Source organism: Phocoena sinus, chromosome 2, assembly GCF_008692025.1.
Source record: "Phocoena sinus isolate mPhoSin1 chromosome 2, mPhoSin1.pri, whole genome shotgun sequence".
In the NCBI taxonomy this organism is placed as follows: domain Eukaryota; kingdom Metazoa; phylum Chordata; class Mammalia; order Artiodactyla; family Phocoenidae; genus Phocoena; species Phocoena sinus.
In genome coordinates, this window is record NC_045764.1 from 6,560,142 (window position 1) to 6,579,022 (window position 18,881).

Consider the following 18,881-nt stretch of genomic DNA (forward strand, 5'->3'; position numbering starts at 1 on the left):
CTCGTCCCTCGTGCTGGGGTACGCTTTCACAGTCTTCCATTTGGGAGACACTGGAGTAAACCCTCGCCCCATGCGGCGGGGGCCAGGGGAGCGGGGAGATCGGCTTCCAAAAGCAATGGCTTGACTTGGCCTGTGTGAGGCTCAGATCGTTCTTGAGATGTAGAAAAGCCGGGCGGCCGAAACAGGCGCCGGCCGCCAGCGGAGCCGCGGGCGGCGAGGGAGTCGCGGACTCCGGCCCGCAGTGCGCTGACGCGCCGCTAGGAGGCGCCCCGACCGCGCCGCGGCCCCTCCCGCTGCCAGAGGAGGGCTCGGATCCCCTCCGCCAGCCCCCCGAGCCGCGGGACCAGGCGGCCGGCAGACCGCAGGGGACGCGCGGAGGATCGCCCGGGGCTGTCACCGCGGACGCGCCGCGCGCACCGACCCGGGCCGCGGGCATCGGGGACCGCCAGCCGCCACGCCCGCCGTTCCCCAGCCGGGGTCTTCGGCTCCCGCCGTCCGGTGAGCACCGGCCGGGCGGAGGGCGATGTCCGCCCGGGCCCGCCGCGGTCCCCGGGGCAACCGGGCGCCGCCCCTCGCGCCCCTCTGCTGCTTCTCGGCCGCGCTGGTGGTGCTGTGGTCGCCCGCCTCGCAGGCGTTCAACTTGGACGTGGACCAGCTCACGGTGTACGGCGGCCCCGAGGGCAGCTACTTCGGCTACGCGGTGGACTTCCACGTACCTGCCGCTCGCACGTAAGTTTCCCCGCGCGCGCGGGCCCACCCCGCCCCAGGATGGGTCCCTGCCCCTCTGCCGGAGGACCCGCGCCTGTTCCCGCAGCCTGATGGCAGGCGATCGTGAGAGCCCATCGCGCTGCCCGCTGGGGGTCCCGTCCGGCTCCCCACCACCAGCCTCTTCTCTCGCCTTCCATGCTAGATGTGCCTTGTGAACTTTGAGCTAGGGACATGCCGCTTGCCTAGAATCCGAAGGTCCCGGGGAGGTCCCGAGACAAAGACTTCAGCATCGTACAAAAGGGGGAAACGGGACCGAGCGGACTCAAGCCAGTGAAAACCACGACCGCAACATGGTCTGTTTATACGTAGCCTGTAACCGTTAAGGGTCTGGGCGCAAGTGCTGTCTGCTACAAGCAGCTGGGCTCTGTCCTTGGCTCTTCCCCCCCACCCCCGCCCGCCCCTCTTCCCTCAACTCACTATATACATAGCTCCACCTAGAGAAGAATTAGGACTATTTGCACCCTCTTCCAAACCAGGTTTCAGACGCCCATAGGTTTCCGCGAGGAAATCAGGTTTGACAGTCGGTCTCCATCCTAAACACGTTTCTGCCCTTGACCCCGACCCTAGTCTCCGTGGGCAGGCTGCTCCAGAGACTGCGTCGCCTGCGCTCACGTTTACGATTCCCAAAGAGTAATTCCTCTCCAACCCTTTTCGCAGAGCGAGTGTCTTGGTGGGAGCGCCCAAAGCCAACACCAGCCAGCCAGACATCGTGGAAGGGGGAGCCGTCTACTACTGTCCTTGGCCCGCCGAGGGGTCCGTGCAGTGCAGGCAGATACCGTTTGACAACACCAGTAAGTGATACTTGTCATTCTCAACTGTGGGTCCTGGTTTCAAAGAGCCACAGCCATCCTGGAGTCAACTGTCCACTTTCTTTGTGCTCACGTGGCCTGTCTGATGGGTCTGTGTTGTGGGCAGCGCAGGTCCCTAGAGAAATCAGCTTTTTAAAGCCGGAGTGAAGGGGAGGAAAATGTTGAGTGCACCCCAGAGGGGGAACGGTATTTTGAGCGTGGGTTTTTGGGCGCATCCTGGTAACTTCTGTTCCCTTACTCTTCCGAAATAAGCATTTTCAGGGGGAGTGGATGGTCTGGAGAAAGGCAGATGTTATACCCTAACCTTGATTCCGGAGAGAATTTGGTTACTTCCCAAGGACAAATCTGGGAAAAGACAGACCCTTAGCATTAACAGTGCCCAAGCTCTGGAGGCAAGAGTCAGCTGCTACAGACCCAGATATCACTCCATGTTGCTGTTTAATTCTTTACAGAAAGAGAGAGTTTTCTTTCAAAATGTTGGACACTGGATGCAAACTAGTACAGGCAGAGTGTGGATGGATTACATTCATTTCCAAAATCCCTGGACAGATGTTTCTTATTTAATTAAAGGGAAAATACATTTTAAACAATTCAGGCTGTTTATGTTTCCTCTGGTGTTTTCTCCTTGGGTCTTGAGAAAACAATTTAAACTTAATGCTTTCAGAAACGTTAACACTGAATGTTTTAATCTGTACCTCCAAAACGTTATGAATTCAAAAGGTATATATTATCAGGAAGCAAATACTTCTTTTCAGAAAAATGTGAATGTGTCAACTCAAATAATGTTCTTTGATGAACAGTCAATTAAAATAGCTTTTGCACCACACAGCTATTTTATGATATATTCTTCATTATTGTTACATTAGTATGAATTTAGAATTTACGTAGAACATCAGTTTTCACAGAATTTTGATGAAATTGGATGGGTGTTATTTACCTGTTACTTTAACTGATTTGCAGTTTTTATTTTAAAGGAGAAAATAGTTTCAATTCTAAGTATATGGGAATCCTTTCCAAGAAAAAACTCCTATGCAAGCATTAGCTTGAATTATGACCAAACTAGGAAATATTTTATGAAAACACTTTAAAATTATGTTTTTCATATGTGTCTATATATGGTCACAACAGCTCATTTACCATTTTATTGACTAATTCAGTTATTTCATACCAATTTTTATAAACTTTTAAAGTTTAACTATTAGAAACTGGAAAAATTAAACCACTTGATATTAATTTGTGAAAGAAATCTTTCAATTTGTTGTTGAATCAGGACTTTAGATGCTTCTAATTACTGAGCTCTAGCTTGAGAATAAATTTCCTAAATCAGAACAATTAAGCATAAAGTTAAAGGTATTTTACTAATCCACATCAAAATCATTTGTATTTTAAAAAGTATTTTAAATGTAAGCCTTGATAAATAAAAACATAAATTGTTGGCATATTTGAATTTAAGCTAAGGGAGATTAGCATTTGCATTTTGAGACATTTGATGTATTTTTACCAACAGTCAATCTATAGTCATGGACATGAATTTAATAACCTTCTAGAATAGTCCCATAACATATCAACATATCAAATCAGGATCTGGTTAGTATATTTTCTCTTTGATAAGGAAGAGTCAATATCTTATCCAGATAAGATAAGTCACACCTGAATACCTTTCTAAGTACTAATCCCAGTAGATGTCACCGTTCAACAAATGAAAACCAGAGAATACAGACATCAATATGAATTATTGAAAACTGACCACTCCCAACCAAAACTTTCCAGTGTTAAATTACAATAGGCAGCATTTCCCAAAAGTTCATTCTAAAGCAACTGTTCGGAGCTTTGAATTCAGTTTCCCACAGAGAACTAATGCTGAAAGATCGTGCTTTGGTTTCCAGAATAACACATAGGAATGCACTTAACCCTTACTGTAGCTGAATCATATTTGCAATGAAACAGTAGGGGACAAACTAGTACAATTTTGGTGATTAACTAAATAGGAAAATAATGAGTGTTGAGAAAATATCAGTGTTCCTTGGAGAAAGAGGGGGGTAGATGGCACCTTCTGCACAGGTTCTCAGGAAGACATCTGGATGTTGCAAAGGGCTTTCGAGATTAATGCTGCTGGTTCTACAACTATGTCTTATTTTACTCCTAAATGGATGGGGGTTTTTTTTCTTTTTTTTTTTTTTGCCTCATGGCATGCAGGATCTTAGTTCCCTGATCAGGGATCGAACCCATGTCCCCTGCAGTGGAAGCATGGAGTCCTAACCCCTGGACCACCAGGGAATTCCCTGGGGTTTTTCTCTTGAGAGATGCATTCATCCTACTATTTTATACTTGCAACCATAATCGCCGTAACTTGAGGGTTCATTAAGTGGAACAAAGTGAGGGAACCAGGGAGGGAGATAGATGTTTCTGAAATAATTGAGCAAGAAATGAAAAAAAAAAAAAGCAAGGCATAGGAGGCCACACAACATTTGTAAGAAATGAATGGTCTATAACGGAATGAACAAAGCAGTGAACAGTGAAAGCCTGGGCAAGTTTGAGAGAGAGAAGAATGACTGAGAAAAGAAAGTTCCCCATTTAGCCATCAGGGGGTACTGTGGGCCCAGGAACCTTGGCTGCTACTGGGAATGGCCTGAGAATGGGTGGGGGAATAGGAATCAGAGGGGGGGCCAGCACACTACATACACATCATTTCTACCAAAGACCTTATCCGTGAGCCACAAGACGGTGGAATTGCCAGTGAATGCCGTTTGCTGCAAAGCTGTGAAAGGAAGGGAGGGACAGCAGGAGCCTGTAGAGCTATTTCCAGTTCAAGTGTCGGTTCCGTGAGCAGAGTATGATCTTGGAACCAAAGATGAAAGGCAGAAACAGAGGCATTCTGACTCTGGGTGTTGCAGTCAATACTACCAGATGTGTTGCATTTATTCATCACCTACTATGTACCAGTCACTTATACACATTATTTCTAATCCATACAACAAAATGACCATGTAAAACCCATTTTATGAGTAAGGCAACAGACATCAAAGGTGTTTAAAAGATACATCCAAGGGCTTCCCTGGTGGCGCAGTGGTTGAGAATCTGCTTGCTAATGCAGGGGACACGGGTTCGAGCCCTGGTCTGGGAACATCCCACATGCCACGGAGCAACTAGGCCCGTGAGCCACAACTACTGAGCCTGTGCGTCTGGAGCCTGTGCTCCGCAGCAAGAGGGGCCGCAACAGTGAGAGGCCCGCGCACCGCGATGAAAGCCCTCGCACGGAAACGAAGACCCAACACAGCCAAAAATAAATAAATTAAAAAAAAAAAAAAAGATACATCCAAGACCACACAATGGTAAACAGTAGATGCAGGGCTGGTCCTAACAGACTGCAAGTTCAAGGTTGGATCCTATGGAGCTGAGGCACCGCTCACCTTCCCTCCCCCTCCTCCACTCCCCCACCCCAAAGTTACCTTCACAGGTTCCAGTTAAAATGATCCTCCAGAGAAGATCTGAAAGGGGAAAGCAGTTTGGGCAGAAGGTTGTGGAAACCAGAGGTCGTAGAGACAGCCTTTGTCTTGGTGGGAATGATGGGTTGTATGTGCCCCCTCAGCTGCCTCTTGTCCTACCCTCTGCCCATGGGCAGCAACGTGCAGGTTTCCCCCAAAGAGGAAGAAAATTTCTCTGCTTGACAAAGTAGGGGCTCTGAGTGCTGGACACCCGCAAACTGAGATGCACATAATAGAGTGTGATACATGGGCATCAATATAGATCACATTACAAATATACCTTTGTACAGAGAGCCATGACTGTCTCTGTCTTCCACCCTGTCTGCTTTTACTATTACATCTGAATTCATCTGAATTCGAGACATTCTAAGTAAATTTGACCTCTTAATGATGTTGTTTCAACTTGTTCAGGCCCTGGGGGTGTCTATAAATTAATGCTCGCTGTGGTAACTTACTAAACTCTCTCAGCCTAGACGCTGGGGGAGACTGGCCTATAACTTAGACCCTGAATCTGGTTGTGATCTTGAACCTTAGTTTATTTAAGGTCAACTGCCTTTTTTTTTTCTTTCTGCCTTTGCGTTTGAAATATTTTTCATTAAATAGTAGTCATTTATTTTATTTTTACTTTATCCTATAACCTGGATTTTAAAAATTACTTACCATAAATGCAAAAATAGAGGAAGCTGGGAATTGCCTAGCACTTCAAATGTATGAAGACTATTAAAATCTGTGGTCCTTTCAAGTATGAAAAAAGAAAACTTTCAGGAAGCATATGGTGGTGGGGAGGGAAAAGGGTAGATAATTTTCCTGCTCTGCACAAAATCAAGTGGCTCCAAAAATGTCCTTCTCTCAGCTCCCTCCTGGCTTTCCTTCTTACTTCACTAAAATAAAATACCCCCATCACCAAACTGATTTCTTCCACTTTTGCCTCTAAACTGTGCCCCACGTCTTAAACGTAAAACATCACATCTGCCAAATTCATGCCTCTCCTTTCTGAATCTACTCCAAGGTTCATTGTTTTTCTTCTTCCTCCATTTTCCAAACCCACGTGTGGATTACATAAAAACTCCTAGGTTACAGCTCTCCAGCTAGAAGAAGGGTGAATGAGACAATGAAACGGACAATCCATCTTTGGAATGATAAGAAGGCAAAGTTGGGAACCCTCCCAGTTAGAGACCCACTTACAGAGTGAACAGGAAGAGGTGGGAGGTACCATTGAGATTTGGAAATCATCTGAGAAAGACAACCAGAATTTGCCTGGCCTTAATTTAGCATCTTTGTGTTCAAAAAAAGAAAGAAAGAAAAGAAAGAAAGAAAAAAGTAAAACTTAAAATGGAAGACAATTTGGTTAGGGTATTTCAAAGCTCTAGAATGGTAAGATTTTTTTCAGAACTGTGTTTTAGCTTGGAGCCGGGAAGCCTTTGTTGGGGGTGGAGGGGCGGGCAGGAGTCTGTTTTATTTTTCATTTCATGTCGAGTGAGCCCACAATAAGAAGCAGCTTAAAGCATCTGGCGCTGTGACTGGTACAGGGCTGTGTTTCGATAGCATTGGGTGTGCCCTTTTTCTCGTGTGAGGGTTGGGAAACATATTGGTCACATAAGTCTTGCTTTTCTAACTTCCTCAGAAAGAAACCAGTTTTTGTTCAGGAACAAAGCAAAGGCAAATGCAGGGCAGAGCTATCCCAGTAAATGACAGAGGAGATAACACCAAGGTGATAGAACTCAGAGAGAGCAGATATCTGGACTCCAGTAAGTTCAATTGAAAGTGGAAAAAAAAAAGGCGGAAGGCAGCCCAAAGATAACCTGCTCCTTTTAAGAATTAATATTGCCAGAGTTAGGGTAAGTTTTGCTTCTCACACACACATGAAAAAAAAAAATGTATACACACACACACACACAGATTGGGGCAGAAAGCTTACTCTGCTAATTACTGATCCCGCTGAGTCATCAGGGGTGCTTAAGCTGGAAGGCTTACTTATTCTAGAAGCAGTTCACGATGGCTCCCATGACTGACAGGCTGGCCCAACAGATGCAACCAACATCCCTCAGCTTCTCGCAGTTGGCTCTAACTTTCATGTGACAAAACACAACGGCCATCGAAGTCCTGGCATGAGAAGTGAAGGGGGAGCCGTCCCCACAGCTCACGGCACCGGAGGAAGCAATTAGAAAACGGAAGTCCTTGAAAGTCCAACTAGAAATGGGAAACAGATCTGCTCTACGGCTAGTTGGGTAGAATGAGCGTTAGGCATCTGTTGCTCAATCTGCAAAATTCTTTCAAGAAGCTGGACGTGTGTGTGATGCAACAGGCTTCCAGGCTCTCGGCAGGAAGGATCCGTGCAGCAGCTGCAGCATTCCGGGGAGGAATGTAGGAAATTGTCTTGAAATTGTCCTGAAGGCAAGAAAAACGCACTGGCGCATTGAAGCCGGCCAGGTGTGATGTACAAGTTCAAACTTGACCTGTTGTGTACAGAGTCCTGTATCTGTGAGTTGTGTTGATGAAGAGAATGGCTGACATTTCTAACAAGCTCAGCTAAGCAGTTCCCTGACGGACACCATCCAGATACACAAACATGGGTTTTTGAGGAAGAGAGAGATAAAAGGCTAATTATTGATCTTCTTAAAAGCGCTCACTTTAAAAATAGTTAATTTTCAGAATTCAGTTCAAATACATTTTCACATAACATTTTAGCGCATCAAGCAAGGTGTACGTGGATAATGAAACGCTAAAGTAGATTAAAAGTAGTTTTGATTCTGGGTTACGTTTATGGGGATTTAAGGTAGATAAGCAAATCGGGATGCACGAATAAGAAATTTATACTTTAAACATTCTACCCAATAACACCGGTGTTGCTCTATTATGGACCTCAGCCAGGCAGCTCTCAGACCAGCTGGGAGGGAATGGGGCTCGTCCCCAGCCCTGCAGAAAGGCCAGCTTCTGGATCTCTGAGACTTAGACCCAAAGGTCTGCAAGTGGAGAAATTCTTCTAGATCCACAGACACTGGCCAAAGTGATCATTTACCCTTTTCATTGTTTTAGTAGAAGTAAAGCATAGATTATAAAAATAAGTCTTTATAGAAATGGTTGCCAGGCATTAGGAGTAGGAAAGAGGGGTTGTCTCCAAAGGGGAAGACCAAGGGAATTTGGGGAGCTGACGGAACTTCCTGCATCTCGATTGTGATGATGGATCCATGATGGTATGTGTTTATCAAAATTCATTGAACTGTACATCACCAAGAGTGAATTGTACTGCGTGTAAATAAAACCAAAAAAAGAAAGAAAAAACATTATGGAGCAGAGCCATTGCTATGAGCATGTGGGCTTAAACTCTAGACGACAGGAAGGTCCGATGTAATAATAGCTGGAAGTATAAGGACACATCCCTGAAAAGCTAAGTAAGTCACCTTACTGCCCCCAAATAGGGGCAAACAATGTGTCAGGTCATCAGACCTTCTGTACATTGTTTAAATAAAGAACACTATATTCCGAACGTGTTTGGCAAGAAAACTGTGAATGGATGGGCTTCCCTGGTGGCGCAGTGGTTGAGAGTCCGCCTGCCGATGCGGGGGACACGGGTTTGTGCCCCGGTCCGGGAAGATCCCATGTGCCGCGGAGCGGCTGGGCCCGTGAGCCATGGCCGCTGAGCCTGCGCGTCCGGAGCCTGTGCTCCGCGACGGAAGAGGCCACGACAGTGAGAGGCCCGCGTACCACAAAAAAAAAAAAAAAAGAAAAAAGAAAACTGAATGGAAACATGTTGAATCGGAATAAATCTTTGCAACGAAGCATCATACTTACCAATTCTCATATCCTTGCTGAAATTCAGGGGCATGGGACCTCTCATTGATCATCTTTAAACTAAGGAGGTCTTACTTCAAACACATTATTGTAGTAATCAAAAGTAGTATAACTGCACTGCAGAGCATTAACTTATTAACATTAGGTCAATTTTATTCTTAAGCTCTGATATTTGACATGTGGCCACAGATTTGTGTATGATATTGCAAAAGCCTCTGTATCATTCTGCTCTGATTTACAGGACATGTAGAGATGAGAGAGAAGGGCACACACCATTGCTACAGGAATAGGTTTATGCAAGGACCCTACACAGCCCAGGTTACACACAGCATCTTACCCCAGGTGTACTGGGTCAGGGCCAACTCCCCCCAACCAGGTTACGGCTCCATTTCAGATCGGTCTGTTGTCACTCCCCACGATTTGCCCACGTGCCTCTGGCATAAGCCACCCCCACCTCTTACCATATGGTTTCCATAATACGTCATGGCACAGCTTACCTCTCAGCATCTATTACGTACACCCGTGTACCCACTTACCCTGAGCCCATGTCCTGGTGCCTCTCTCTTAACCACCCAGAACATCTTATTTTCCAGGAACAATTTTCTGGTATTTTTCTGGCTTCTCTCTTCCTACAATTCCCAGTAGAAGATATGTTTCAAAAATTAATTCTAAAGTTGCTGCAGATCCTTTTTTAGAAGAAAGGGGGCATAACACTAAAAAATAACATTTTCAAACATCCTACCTATGGATGTGTCTCATGTAAATGATGGTATAAATCACACAATTGGGTATTATAGAATCATAAAAAAATGAAGCCTACCAAGAATCAGGATTAAAATGGGGAAATGCTTTTGTTTTAATATTAAGTGAGGACTTCCCTGGTGGCACAGTGGTTAAGAATCCACCTGCCAATGCAGGGGACACGGGTTCAATCCCTGGTCTGGGAAGATCCCACATGCCGCAGAGCAACTAAGCCCGTGCGCCACAACTACCGAGTCTGTGCTCTAGAGCCCGAGAGCCACAACTACTGAGCCCATGTGCCACAACTACTGAAGCCCATGCGCCTCAAGCCTGTGCTCTGCAACAAGAGAAGCCACCGCAATGAGAAGCCCGTGCACCGCAACAAAGAGTAGCCCCCACTCGCTGCAACTAGAGAAAGCCCACGCGCAACAAAGACCCAATGCAGCTAACAATAAATAAATGTATTTAAAAAAAACTAAGTGAAAAACATAAAATTCAAAATTGTTTCTACAACTTGTAGAAGAGTACGAGAGGAGATGTGCAATGAGAGGCTATCAGGAAATGTAATTAAAACTGTTTTTTTTTCTTCTTTTTCTAGTGCATTTATTACTTATTTGTAAAAACCATGAACAGGTATTCATTTATGATCAGGAAAAATAATGACAAAATGAAACATGCAAAAATTTCTAAATGAAATTATTGAGTTCACCGAAGTGTTATGGAGATTAACAATGGAAAACCACAATTCAGGTTCTGTATTGGCTGAAAGCAATCTTAGTTGCTTCCTCTTTTGTCTTGAGTGTAGGTGGTAGAGTAGTTTAGAAATGTACTTATTTACACATAGGTGTTTATGCTTCAAAATACTGAAGACCAAGGGTGTTTTCAATGACAGTTATATGTGTAAAAATAAGAAGGTGCAGTGTATCACCTGTTTTCATTCTAGACTGCTCCCACATCAATAGAAACATAGGCTTGGTGGTCTGACATGACAGTTTCTAGAGCCTTTTAGAATAAGAGAGCTGTTTGTGGAGGCAAACTGCCTTACTGAGTCCACCAAATTAAAGGCTGATTTCATCCAGAAACGCCCTCATAGACATATCCAGAAATAATGTTTAGTCAGATATCCAGGCATCTCATGATCCAGTCAGGTTAACACACAAAATTAACCATCACATCTTCTTTGAGACTTACAATATATAGTCTCCTTGAAAAGGCACTGAGAATTCATGAACAAAAGAAACCCGTTGGACCCACAGGATAGAATATTTTTTGACAGTCATTTCTCCTCACATTTCTTAAGCCAAAGAATGCCCAGGGATTACTGTAGTATCAAATAACCCAAAATCTCTGGCTTAAACCAACAAAGTTTATTGCTTTTTCACACTATCTGGTTAATATGAACTGGAGAGGAGCCTCTGCTTATTCAAGTGACCCAAAGACCCATGCTGATGGAGATTCCTTATTGACACACGCTTTCAAGATCACTCTAACTGGGAAGGCATGTGGCAAATTGCACATCGTCTATTAAAACTTCCGCCAGGAATTGACATTTACTACTTCTCCTCACATTTGGTAGACCAAAGCACGCCTAGGAGGTTGGCCAGGCCCACTTATTTGAATATCTAACACTTGGTGGTAGACTGGTGTATTTACACACACCTATCAAAACTGTTTATGCACAACCTTTAAAAGAATACTAGAGGGCTTCCCTGGTGGCGCAGTGGTTGAGAGTCCGCCTGCCGATGCAGGGGACACGAGTTCGTGCCCCGGTCTGGGAGGATCCCACATGCTGCGGAGCTGCTGCGCCCGTGAGCGTTGGCCGCTGAGCCTGCGCGTCCGGAGCCTGTGCTCCACAACAGTGAGAGGCCCGCGTACCGCAAAAAAAAAAAAAAAAAAAAAAAAAGAATACTAGAAAGGAAATGCAATAGAAGAGGTGGTCTTTGCAAATGCAATGAGAACAGGTTTTTCTTCTATTTCTAATGGACATATTTTTCAGGACCTTTTTAGGGGGGACCTGAAATAACATAGTTCTTTGGGGCTATGGTCCCAATCCCCACATTTATGGTAAGAAGCAGACAGATGGCAAGGAAACGAAGGTGTTTCTATCAACAGATGTGAAGATATGGGTGAAACTCATACTGACAATCAGTTCTCAACTTGTTCCACCTGGTCTCCATTCTTTGGCACAGATATTGTCTGGGAGGACTGAGTATCCTTCATGTAAGTCAGACTCCTTGGGTGACATGTTATTAAATCATAATGTCTTTTCCCTTCAAAGCATCCTTTGGTTAACTTTAACTCATTTTTACTTACAAAATGCAGTTGACCCTGAATAACAGGGATTTGAACTGTGCCAATCCATTTATCGGAGGATTTTATTTCAATAAATATTACATTATTAAAGGATTCTTGGATGGTTGAGTCTGCAGATGCAGAGCTGTGGTTACAGAGGGCAGACTGTAGAACTTGAGCGTCTGACACTTTTGGTATCCTTGGTGAGTCCTGGAACCAATCCCCAGCATTGTTCAAGGGTCAACTATTTTCTCTTAAGGAACAGTGGACTTGAAAATAAAGCTTAGAGTTAGCAAACAGTAAAATCAAATTTCAGGGACAAGAGGAGCATTAGTAACTTTCTTCAAGCAGGTGCTGTCCTTGACCCTGGAATTATGGCCATGAACTTACCCTTGTGGGTTTTATAGTGAACAGCCAGTGGCAAGTTGAGAAAAAGTAAGGTAAGGCTAAGGGGACAGAGAGTGGTGTGTGTGTGTGTGTGTGTGTGTGTGTGTGTACACACACACACGTGCATGCACACGTGCACTTTCTTTTTTAGATTGGCTGGGGCATTATTTTCCTGTTGCTGCTGTAACAAATTACCACGTACTTCGTGGCTTTGAACAACACAAATTGATTATCATAGAGTTCTGGAGGCCAAGTCTAAAATAGGTCTCACTGGACTAAAATCAAGGTGTTGGCAGAGCTGCGCTCCTTCTGGAAGCTCTGGGGAAGAATCTGTTTTCTTGCTTTCTCCAGCTTCTGGAAGTTGCCCACATTCCTTGATTCGTGGTCCTCCTCCATTTTGAAAGCCAGCAATGTTCGGCTGAGTCCCTCTCACACTGCCGTGTTTCTTGCTCTCCTTTTCTGCCTCCTTGTTTCACATGAAAGGATCTGTGTTATTACTTTGGGCCCTCCAGATAATCCAGGGTAATCTCCCTATCTTAAGGTCAACTGATTAGCAACCTTAATTCCATCTGCAGCCTTAATTCTCCTTTGTCATGTAACCTAACATAGTCGGGTTTGGGGTATTAAGATGGAGACATCTTGGGGGCTATTATTTTGCTTACCGGAGGTGGTCAGAGAAAGCTTCACTGAGGAGGTGATGTTTGAGCACGGGCCTAAATCAAGTGAGGGAAGGAACCATGTGGTATGGGGCAGGGGGAATGTTCTACGTTGCAGGAGAGTCAGTGTTAAGTCCGGAGAGGATAGTGTTCTTGGGAAATGGAGAAAGGCCACTGGGTTAAAGAGAAGTAAGTCAAGAAAAGAATGATAGAAAATGAGGCCCAAGAACCAGGTCTAGGCAAGATTATATAGCACCTTAAAAGCCAGAGATAGGACTTTGGATTTTATTCTAAGAGTGATGGGCAGCCAATGGTGGTTTTGAGTAGACAAGTAACAGAATTTGAATTATGTTTTTAAAAGGATCGGTTTAATAGCGTGTAGGCAACCAAGAGCGGAAGCAAGGGGATGGGGTAAGAGACAGACCCATTGTCTGGTGGTAGAAAAGTGCAGTTTGGGTTGAATGATAGCACTTAGGGTTGAGAAATGGTTGGATTTGGGATTTATTTGAAAGTGCAGTTGGTAGAATTTTCTTTATGGATCAGATGAAGGGTACAGAAGAAGGAGAAAAATCTGATCTGAGTAACTGGAGGAATGGGACTGAGACAGGAAACAGCGGGGAAGGAGCAAATCTTAGAGAAAATATCCAGTTGAGTCCAGACACGAGAAACTGGAGATGCTTATTAGACATCCAAGTGATGTCAAGCGAGCAGTTAGATAAATAAACCCAGGGCTCAGGCAAGAGGTTTGGAGATTTAAATGTGGAAGTTGTAAGTATGTAGATGATATTTAAGGCCATGACTTAGGGAGATGGTGTGAATGAAGACAAGAAGTGAGGAGAAGCGAAGTGAAGCAAAGAGAAGAGAGGAGGGGAGGGGAGGGGAAAGGTCAAGGTTGAGACAGAGTCCTGGAGTCCCTGACATTTAAAGAAAAATTAGAGAATTGAGGAGGATGTATAAACAATGATAAGAAGGAGTGGCCGGTTAGACCGAAGAGGTCAAGAAGCCAGTGAAGCAATTCGTGTGCATTGGAGTGAACCCTGAACATCTGATTTGGTCACAGAACGTGACTGACAGCTGATAAAAGTAGTTGCAGGGGCATGAGTGTCAGGAGAGAATGGGAGAAGACCAACGGGAGACAGCAAGTCTGTAGAGCCATTTTTTCCCAAGGAGTTCCACCCTAAATGGGACCACAGAAATGTAATCATCGAGAAGACATGATAGCGTGTTTGTAATCTAATAGGAATTGTCCAGTCGATAGGGAAATGATGATGTTGATTAAAGGAGGAGAAGGATGTGCAGAAACAGATTCCCGAGTAGATGAAAAGGGATGAGTGGGACTTTACACAGATGGAGGGATTGGCCTTGGAGGAGCACAAAGACGGTCCATCCTTAGAGAGCAGAGAAAGCAGAGTGAGAGTGGGTTTGTGGGTTTGGCAATAGAAGGAAGAAAACAATCTTCTTTCATTTCTTCTATTTTCTCAGTGACATAAAAAGCAAGATTATCAGCTGAGAGTGAGGAAGTAGACGGAGAAGGTTGAGATAAGGAGAAAATGTAAATAGTAACAGTGAAATGGCAGAATGCATTAAGCAACAAAGTGCACAGGGACTGCCCGGTAAATCCTATTTAAAATCTGAATTTATTTGGGGAAGGAATACATTTTGCCTCTGCTCAACCTATAGTATGGTCCTACTTGTTTGGGGTAGAGTTTAAGATTTCCCAGACGATAATTCCATCTTGGGTATTAATCTTCCATAAGTATACATTGCAGAAACAGAAGGTTTGAATGCTGAAGTTCCTGTTTTGTGTAATGTCGGGAATGGTGATTTTGTTTTAAAACCACAAAATGAACCATTTTGTTAGATGATGGTTGGTTCCCTTTTTACCACAGCTTCTGGCAACAGGGATGAGGTCCTGAGGAAAATACAAGCATACAACAGGAGCTTTTCAAGTGCTCTTGGGAGGCAAGTTTATATAGCCTTCATCCTGAAACCCAATCATATCCTGTATTTAAAAGTATTGCTTTGAGGTCATAGTGAAGAGATTTATGTCATTCAGTCTGCTTCCTGAGATTCCCATGCTGAGAGATTTTCATAACTTCCTGAAGCAAATACATTTTGGGGACCCGAACAGAGAAGCATGCTATTCTCCTCACAATTGGAAGGTGACATATAAGTTAAGAGTTCTCATTTCCCCAGCTATGTCAATGGCCAAGATATTTGATCCCAGGTAATTATTCCAAGTATGAGAAAATCTAGAGATGAGAGAAAGTGTGAAAAATTCAAGGAGCTGAAAGAAAATCACTATGGTTGGGAATGGCATGAAATGACGATGCTGGCAAGATAAGGGTGGGATGTGGCTGGTTTTAAGAATTTTGGCATTTTAGAAAGAACTCTAGTGTCAGGACGGAGAATGCATTTGAAGGTGACAAGCCTGGAGGAAGGGAAACCAGGTAGGGGACCCCTGCAGCCACTGAGGCTAAAGAAATGGGAGTCACCCCAAGGAAGTGGTATAGGAATGGAGAGAAACAGATGGACTTGAGAGAGATCTAGAAGGAGGCACCAGCAGGAATTGGTAACTGAGTGGCGATAGGAGGTGCGGTGCAGGGTTGGTGGTTGTCAAGGATGCATTCCAAGCTTCTGGCTTGGTTCACGGGGCTGCCATTCTACTAGGTATAAATAGCAAGCAAGACAGACGTACTCGCTGGGCTTGAAATGTTCAAGTCCAGTGGAAGAGAAGACGAGTGCCTGGCAGCCCTAACAGAGGGATAAGCGCTGTAACAGGAGAAAGTGAAAAAGGGTTTAGGTGTGCAAAAGAGGGCTCTTGTTCTTGACTGAAGGGGGAACTTCTTGTGTGGCTGGGAAAGCGTCTCGGAGGAGGCATCATTAAAGGTCAGAGGTGAAGGGTGAATGAGACACGCACACACGTGTCTCTCTCGAGGTGGGTGAGATGGGAAGGAAAACCATTCCAGCCAGTGTATGTGAGATGGAGTGGGTTGTAGCAGGTGCGGTCAAAGTCGAGATCTCAGTCTCTACCACCCACCTGTAACCAGCTCTGCCCTGCAGACTTGCGTGTTTCCTACGAGGAGCCACAGAGTGTTGTGTCTGACCTGCCCCAGCTGGCTTCTCATTTCCCTCTGGAGAGGTGATTCTTTCATTTCTTGATATTTGCTCCTCTAGCCGCATCACGTAAATGAGAACACTCACCCAAGAAATTACTTGCATCATACCAACAAAAGTCCATATATATTTCTAGAGCAAACCTTACATATGGCCTCCGTCAAATTACATATGAAAAACATTTAAATGATTTTATATGATGTAGAAACAAATGTCTGAGGAACACTAGCTAGGCCCTATTGATTATTAAAAACAGGAAGTTGGAAACGTGGTCTTTATTCTCCAGAAGATGAGATAGATGTGAAAATAATTGTAGCAGAAAACTGATATTCTCATCTAGATCAGGAAAAATATATAATAGGAAGATTGTAATACAATATTTACTAGTGCTATCCGAAACCCATATTTATGGACATTGTTACTAGAACTCTAAAAGCATACTTTCAGCTCATTTAACATTATTAGTTATTTAGTTATGTGTGGAACCAAACATTTAAAGAGTGATATGAAAAATACAATTTAAAATAAAAGCCTTATGATTTCCAGAAAAGAAATGTCTTAAACTAGAGGAACGAGCTAGAAGCCTCAAACCCTGAATGGCTGGATGGGTTTATAAAACAACAGTGAGTGTGTCCAGGGAGGGGCGATTCCAATGGCCTTTCACTTACTACTTTATACAATTTTTTATACAAGTTTTCTTACTTTATATTGTTTGAATTTTTAAAAACAATAATCTGAAAGAATTTCAATTTGAAAAGAAAGAGTTTGGGGCCTTACATTTTATTTTATCTTATTTCACTTCATTTTTTATTTCACCTGCATTTCTTTACTACATTTTCTCCCATATATTCTCCATGATTCTTTTTTTTTAAAAAAACTTTTAAAAAATAATTAATTTTTTTGCCTGCATTGGGTCTTCGTTGATGCAGGTGGGCTTCCTCCAGTTGTGGCGAGCAGGGGCTACTCTTTGTTGCGGTGCACAGGCTTCTCATTGCGGTGACTTCTCTTGTTGCGGAGCATGGGCTCTAGGCGCGTGGGCTTCAGTAGTTGTGGCATGTGGGCTCAGTAGTTGTGGCACACGAGCTTACTTGCTCCATGGCACATGGGATCTTCCCAGACCAGGGCTCGAACCTGTGTCCCCCGCACTGGCTGGTGGATTCCTAACCACTGCGCCACCACCGGGGAAGTCCCTCCATGATTCTTAACCATGTGTGAATGGTTATTTGTCAAGCATAGCCCTACATTTTAAAGCAGCTTTCAAGAAAGTGATTTGGATTAGTTGACAAAAAAGGAGGAGTGGAATTTTGCAAGAGAAGCTTCATGTACGAAGTCTGGGAGTAAGACTCAATAGGGAACAGAGAGGAAGCTGCCTGAATGGAAGGAAACGCCATATCTGGAGATCAGGTGTGGGGTCTGGGACCTACATGGTGGAGGGCGGGATAGTTAGATCTGATCTACTAGGTAACGGCAAGAAAACGAGTATGCCCGTGTGTGTTTGTGTACATGCACACCTTTGTATACAGTATACATATATGATATAAATAATAAATCTCAGTTATAATAGAATGTTTACTTAATCAGAATAACATATTTCTGTCCACAATGGATGAATGAATGAAGAAGATATAGATATCTTATACACATGTGTATATATATACATGCACACACAATGGACTATTACTCAGCCATTAAAAAGGAGGAACCCCTGCCATTGGCATGAATGGACCTTGAGAGTATTATGCTAAGTGAAATAAGTCAGACAGAGGAAGATAAATACTGCATGATCTCACTCATGTATGGAATCTAAAGAAAAAAAAAACATCTCATAGAAAAAGAGATCAGACTTATGGTTATACCAGAGCTGGGGGATGGGGAGAAGGGAGTCAAAAGGTAAAAACTTCCAGCTATTAGATAGATAAGTACTAGGGATGTAATATACACCATGATGACTATAGTTAACGTATACAAAATAATGCATGTATACACATAAACACACACACACACATATATATGTACAGTATATATGAAAGTTGTTAAGAGACTCGATCCTAAGAGTCCTCGTCATCAGGAACACACTTTTTCTTTTTGTGTGTGTGTGTCTATGTGAGATGATAGGTATTAACTCACTCTGGTGACCATTTCACAATATATGTGAGTCAAATCATTATGCTGTGCCTGTAAACTTACACTGTGCTGTATGTCAGTTATATCTCAGTATAACTGGGGGAAAAAAGAGTGACACGTTTTTTGCACGTTATATGAAAAAATGAATTAGCGTGATATTTCCTTAAACACTTGAAAATTCCCAGTAAGATGATCAGGAGTATGAAGGCTACAGAGGTATTCTTTCATGGTTTTTAATTGTGGTTTTGGAATATTGGGAGGCATACATTTGGAAGTTTCATTTTCTAGGACATAAAAATTGACCCAGATTCTTTTCTTGGATTTGTTTCTTTTGGACAAGGAGTTCTCTGGCTACCGATATTTTATTTTAAATTTTACATAGGAGTATTCCTTGTTCTCAGATACATAGTTTCAATTTGAATGAAACACTTACACTGATGAAGGAAAAGATTATAAATAAAGATTTCCTTTCCCCTCTTCCTGATTAAAAATGTCTGGACAGCTCCCGCGACAGCTTTAAAAAAATCTCTAGGGTGAAGCACTTGAAGTAATGACTGAAGATTACAGGAAAACTTACTGTTTTCCAGGACAAGGCTGAGGACCTTATAGTTTTTCAGAAACCACCCCATCTGCCAAAATGTTTGCTGCACCTATGTCAATCTCAGCTCTTCTCTCTCACCCATGGTGATCTACCCTCACTTCTTGTAATT

The 18,881-nt window shown here is 43.6% G+C and overlaps 1 protein-coding gene across 5 annotated transcripts in view; it reads left to right on the forward strand.

The window, feature by feature from the left end:
• Positions 1-315: 315 nt before the first annotated feature.
• The window catches only part of ITGA8 (integrin subunit alpha 8), a 189,226-nt gene continuing 170,660 nt past the window's right edge, over positions 316-18,881 (forward strand). For all 5 annotated transcript variants that reach the window (XM_032622802.1, XM_032622803.1, XM_032622804.1 and 2 more), the window contains exons 1-2: positions 316-729; positions 1,426-1,559. In XM_032622802.1, the coding sequence (XP_032478693.1) occupies positions 524-729; positions 1,426-1,559 (340 nt within the window). In that variant the 5' untranslated portion in view covers positions 316-523. The remainder of the gene's footprint in view (positions 730-1,425; positions 1,560-18,881) is intronic.